Source organism: Sinocyclocheilus anshuiensis, unplaced genomic scaffold (assembly GCF_001515605.1).
Source record: "Sinocyclocheilus anshuiensis isolate Anshui unplaced genomic scaffold, SAMN03320099.WGS_v1.1 scaffold1563, whole genome shotgun sequence".
Lineage (NCBI taxonomy): Eukaryota > Metazoa > Chordata > Actinopteri > Cypriniformes > Cyprinidae > Sinocyclocheilus > Sinocyclocheilus anshuiensis.
The window spans coordinates 604,522-610,521 of NW_015552706.1; the positions used below are offsets into that span (position 1 = coordinate 604,522).

At 38.3% G+C, this 6,000-nt stretch overlaps 1 protein-coding gene and 1 long non-coding RNA gene across 6 annotated transcripts in view; both read right to left on the minus strand.

The window, feature by feature from the left end:
- Positions 1-1,443: 1,443 nt before the first annotated feature.
- LOC107667753 (uncharacterized) lies at positions 1,444-2,193 on the minus strand. Its single transcript, XR_001631815.1, has 2 exons — positions 1,721-2,193; positions 1,444-1,588 (listed from the first exon to the last, which is right to left on the minus strand). It is a non-coding gene; the product is annotated as an uncharacterized LOC107667753 (long non-coding RNA).
- A 226-nt stretch (positions 2,194-2,419) lies between these two features.
- Positions 2,420-6,000, minus strand: part of LOC107667761 (protein CASC3) — an 18,260-nt gene continuing 14,679 nt past the window's right edge. For 4 of the 5 annotated variants that reach the window (XM_016459488.1, XM_016459487.1, XM_016459485.1 and 1 more), the window contains exon 13: positions 3,747-3,891. In XM_016459488.1, the coding sequence (XP_016314974.1) occupies positions 3,853-3,891 (39 nt within the window). In that variant the 3' untranslated portion in view covers positions 3,747-3,852. Of the gene's footprint in view, positions 3,722-3,746; positions 3,892-6,000 lie in introns of those variants that run through there. The other variant, XM_016459484.1, reaches the window with a different exon arrangement.

The following is a 6,000-nucleotide window of genomic DNA, read 5'->3' on the forward strand; positions in this document are numbered from 1 at the left end:
AGAGGAAATAAGCATTCATATTTAAATATACGTCACAGTGTGTGTGTATATATATATATATATATATATACACACACAAAATATTTAAAAAAAAAAGGACAAGTCAAATGTTATATTCAGTTCTTGTTTAATTTCATCTCCTGACATTACTCCTCAAAATAAAATGAAATGCTTTTAATATTATTCAAACAACTATGAAACATACAAGCCCTCACAGTGTTGTCAGGTCTAATCAAACAAAAACAGATGTGTCAAACCAATCAACTCTTTAAGGCATAGAAAGTAATACAACATCTTCTAATGGTCTTTATGAGCCATGTCTAAACAACGCTGGGAACGACAACATCTCAGTTATACTGTTAGATTTTTTTCCAGACGGAAACGATCATAAAGGGAACAATTGAAAAAGATGCATCCATAGCACTCCCACAGTGGGGCAAAGAATAACAGCTCACAGCCGAAGCTGCCATCTAGAATTGCTTTCACAATGAAATAGATCTATAAAACCATGCATGCCTGTACAGTGTGCCTGAAAGAAAACAATTGCAACCATAACTATTTATAAAAAGAAAAACATTGAATAATTGCAAGTTATAGAAATTAAATTCACAATGAAAGAGAGGCCTAGGCTAGATTTCCCTGCTGACTTTGTTCATATTGACAGCATTTCATAAATGACTAGTTCTTAGTATTATTCGTTAAACCACTGGCTTCAATATACTTTAATATGTACACTTACAATAGAAAGCTACTCAAGCAAGTTACACTGTCAAGTAGGTCAGTATCTAGCAAGGTTAACGGTTCACAATGTCAAAAGATACAAGGGACAGCGGGATTTGAGGGGTTCAGCCCCAGTCTGAAATGGGACTAGCACCATCACGGCAGGTTAAGCAGTCAGAAAGGTACAGCGCTCTTAAACGGGAAAAAAGCATGCAAAAAGGGCCTTAATGTGACCCAAAAAGGTCTTCGATTTGTGCATTTGAAGGTCATTACCATGTATGACAGCCGTCTGCTGGCTTCATTGCTCCATTCTAAGCATCTAACCTTTGAAACAGGAGACCGTTAGTCTAGAATAATAAAAAAAAAAAAAATGCAGGTCCATCTTTTCACATACTCAAGTTCGTCTTAGTGCTTTTCTCCTTTTCAATAAAAACATTTATTTGCCCAACAGAGTAAAAGGAGATTTAAAAAACTCAATTCAAAAGTCCAGAAGCCTCAAACAATTTCAATTCTCGTCTGTTAGTAGAGACATCAGAGATACAGGAGCTGCTTAGTGAAAAATACATTTCGCTGTTTAAGACTGCACATTTAATTCCTAGCTGAACAGCAGATAATGGTAAAACACTTCACTGGTTATGAATAGAAATACAACAGATAGGAACAACCTGCAAACAGAACCTTGCATGAAGACAGTGAACCTAAAAAAGGCATAACGAATACACAAACAGTATTAAAAGAACAAAAACTAAAGTTTAAACCTAAATGGTGAATTCAATTTATACAAAAGCGGTGCTGGGTCCTGACACGTGGCCTCCTCGCCCTCTGTCAGCTAGGAGCGAATCTCCTCAGCGGGATTTCTGCTCTGGTCCTGACCGATGGGAAAAGGTCAAACCACAAATCAGCTGTTAATAATCTCTATAAACATCATGTATATTGCCAATCCTTTCTTTCATACTTTTAAAAAGGTAAAAACAAATGGATTAGTCCAGGGATCTCCTACCCTGCTTCTGGAGAGCTACTATCCTGCATACTTCAGTTCCAACACACCTATCTGTAATTATCAAGTAGCCCTGATCACCTTGATTAGCTGGTTCAGGTGTTTAATTGGGGTTGGAGCGGAAATCTGCAGGACGGTTGCTCTCCAGGAGATCCCTGGATTAGTAATTTCTTCTATATGGCTGTGTTTACAGTGCAATTCTTAATGCACTGATCCGATCTTTTGACTATATTCGATTTTTTGTCCTGTGTTAACATTCACTTTGGACATGACTGGTATGTGATATCCGTGTTTGCATTAATTCCCACCCCAAATGACTGTCAGTGATCGCTTTACTATGCACATGGTAGATCCATGGTTTTTGAATGGCTGGGCTATTAAAATTATGTATATAATTCAAGTGGTTGAGTGACCATAATTATTTGCCAGCATGGACAACAGCTGTCATGGATGTTTTGCAGCACAAAATCTGACTGAACGGATAAAGACCAGAAAATAATGGCAATTTTAATTTGTTATTTTATCTACAGCTTGTTAGAGGTAGAATTCTGAAGTGAAATAAAGTAGCGCTCTAAGATTATATTTATTTGAATGAATTAATGAGAGAGCGAGAATGCAGGAGCCGGTAGCCTACTATATATATATATATATATATACACACACAAAATATTTAAAAAAAAAAGGACAAGTCAAATGTTATATTCAGTTCTTGTTTAATTTCATCTCCTGACATTACTCCTCAAAATAAAATGAAATGCTTTTAATATTATTCAAACAACTATGAAACATACAAGCCCTCACAGTGTTGTCAGGTCTAATCAAACAAAAACAGATGTGTCAAACCAATCAACTCTTTAAGGCATAGAAAGTAATACAACATCTTCTAATGGTCTTTATGAGCCATGTCTAAACAACGCTGGGAACGACAACATCTCAGTTATACTGTTAGATTTTTTTCCAGACGGAAACGATCATAAAGGGAACAATTGAAAAAGATGCATCCATAGCACTCCCACAGTGGGGCAAAGAATAACAGCTCACAGCCGAAGCTGCCATCTAGAATTGCTTTCACAATGAAATAGATCTATAAAACCATGCATGCCTGTACAGTGTGCCTGAAAGAAAACAATTGCAACCATAACTATTTATAAAAAGAAAAACATTGAATAATTGCAAGTTATAGAAATTAAATTCACAATGAAAGAGAGGCCTAGGCTAGATTTCCCTGCTGACTTTGTTCATATTGACAGCATTTCATAAATGACTAGTTCTTAGTATTATTCGTTAAACCACTGGCTTCAATATACTTTAATATGTACACTTACAATAGAAAGCTACTCAAGCAAGTTACACTGTCAAGTAGGTCAGTATCTAGCAAGGTTAACGGTTCACAATGTCAAAAGATACAAGGGACAGCGGGATTTGAGGGGTTCAGCCCCAGTCTGAAATGGGACTAGCACCATCACGGCAGGTTAAGCAGTCAGAAAGGTACAGCGCTCTTAAACGGGAAAAAAGCATGCAAAAAGGGCCTTAATGTGACCCAAAAAGGTCTTCGATTTGTGCATTTGAAGGTCATTACCATGTATGACAGCCGTCTGCTGGCTTCATTGCTCCATTCTAAGCATCTAACCTTTGAAACAGGAGACCGTTAGTCTAGAATAATAAAAAAAAAAAAAATGCAGGTCCATCTTTTCACATACTCAAGTTCGTCTTAGTGCTTTTCTCCTTTTCAATAAAAACATTTATTTGCCCAACAGAGTAAAAGGAGATTTAAAAAACTCAATTCAAAAGTCCAGAAGCCTCAAACAATTTCAATTCTCGTCTGTTAGTAGAGACATCAGAGATACAGGAGCTGCTTAGTGAAAAATACATTTCGCTGTTTAAGACTGCACATTTAATTCCTAGCTGAACAGCAGATAATGGTAAAACACTTCACTGGTTATGAATAGAAATACAACAGATAGGAACAACCTGCAAACAGAACCTTGCATGAAGACAGTGAACCTAAAAAAGGCATAACGAATACACAAACAGTATTAAAAGAACAAAAACTAAAGTTTAAACCTAAATGGTGAATTCAATTTATACAAAAGCGGTGCTGGGTCCTGACACGTGGCCTCCTCGCCCTCTGTCAGCTAGGAGCGAATCTCCTCAGCGGGATTTCTGCTCTGGTCCTGACCGATGGGAAAAGGTCAAACCACAAATCAGCTGTTAATAATCTCTATAAACATCATGTATATTCCCAATCCTTTCTTTCATACTTTTAAAAAGGTAAAAACAAATGGATTAGTCCAGGGATCTCCTACCCTGCTTCTGGAGAGCTACTATCCTGCATACTTCAGTTCCAACACACCTATCTGTAATTATCAAGTAGCCCTGATCACCTTGATTAGCTGGTTCAGGTGTTTAATTGGGGTTGGAGCGGAAATCTGCAGGACGGTTGCTCTCCAGGAGATCCCTGGATTAGTAATTTCTTCTATATGGCTGTGTTTACAGTGCAATTCTTAATGCACTGATCCGATCTTTTGACTATATTCGATTTTTTGTCCTGTGTTAACATTCACTTTGGACATGACTGGTATGTGATATCCGTGTTTGCATTAATTCCCACCCCAAATGACTGTCAGTGATCGCTTTACTATGCACATGGTAGATCCATGGTTTTTGAATGGCTGGGCTATTAAAATTATGTATATAATTCAAGTGGTTGAGTGACCATAATTATTTGCCAGCATGGACAACAGCTGTCATGGATGTTTTGCAGCACAAAATCTGACTGAACGGATAAAGACCAGAAAATAATGGCAATTTTAATTTGTTATTTTATCTACAGCTTGTTAGAGGTAGAATTCTGAAGTGAAATAAAGTAGCGCTCTAAGATTATATTTATTTGAATGAATTAATGAGAGAGCGAGAATGCACGAGCCGGTAGCCTACTAGTGAAGCTTGTTGGTTTAATTACAAAAACAGCCAAGTTATCACCTCATTGCGGAGAAATATAATGTAGCTTTTAGTAGCGAAGCTGTTGTATTTATAAAATTCACGGGACAGGGGTTGAAAACCAGCTCCTGAATGTTGCGCAATTTCTTAACTATATATAAAGTTCCCACCTCAATAAAAAGCGAGTGCATGAAAAACGCTATCTTTATGGGCAAATGTGTCAACCTCGCATTGTGGTGGCTTGGAGTACCGGAGAGGAATCGGATATTTGTGTTTAGATATAGGTTGGATGTCCAGCTATCAGATATGTATCTGATTCAAAACCACATTTGGAAGTGGCTCAGATCGGATGCGGAAAAAAAAACAAAAAAAACGGATTCTGATCTGTGTCAGATGTGAGCAAAAAATTAGATTTTTTTTTCGTGCCAGTGTAAACGCAGCCTATGTAACTGTCTGAGCATTTGGCCCTTGCTTTTCCTTTCTCCTATTAAAGGTGCAATAGGTGATTGTCTTAAGAAACATTTTTTGTTATGCTGGTTGAAAGTCTCTTCACATCCCGATAGCAATAGTTAAGTGGTCTAAATGTATTTATCTGTATTTATATATGAAGAGTTTGGTTCCAAACCGCGACAAACGCCAGTCTCCCTTCTCTGCGGAATGCGATATATCCGCTCAACCAATCACAGCGCACCATTCCACGCACTCTAGACAGTAATGGCGGCGCTTTGAATACACCCGGCATCCTAGTTTTCCTCATCTACTTGTACTTTGTGATCAACAAACAAACTTAGGGCTGCACGATAAATCGCATGTGTTTGTCATGCGCATCTCGTCAGTAAAGCCGCTTCTGTGATTAATAGTAAACCTCCATCACGTGCTTTCAGATGGAGCGGCATTTAATACACAGAGCCGTAGATCACTGCAATATCGCGTTCATGCCGGTTCTGTTATTAGTAGTAAATCTCCATCACGTGCTTTCAGATGGAGTGGCATTTAATACACGGAGCCATAGATCACTGCTATATCGCGTTCATAATCGCAGATGAGTCACATGTCAGTGCAAGTGTTTTTATTAATGCCATTAATGTTTTTGTTAATACAGCGTAGGCTAGCACTAGTCAGCTAAATGGCGCTTTTCCACTACGTGGTATGACTCGGCTCGGCTTGGCACGGCACGGCTCGGGTCGGCACGGTTTGCGTTTCCACTGCAGTGTGTCTCAAGTTCAGTGACGCAGGTAGTGACGATTCTCTCCAGCCAATCCTTTATCAGCAGAGTTTACACATCACGTTTTGGTAACGGTACGGTTCACTTGGAACCTCAACCGAGGTGGTACTAAAAAAAA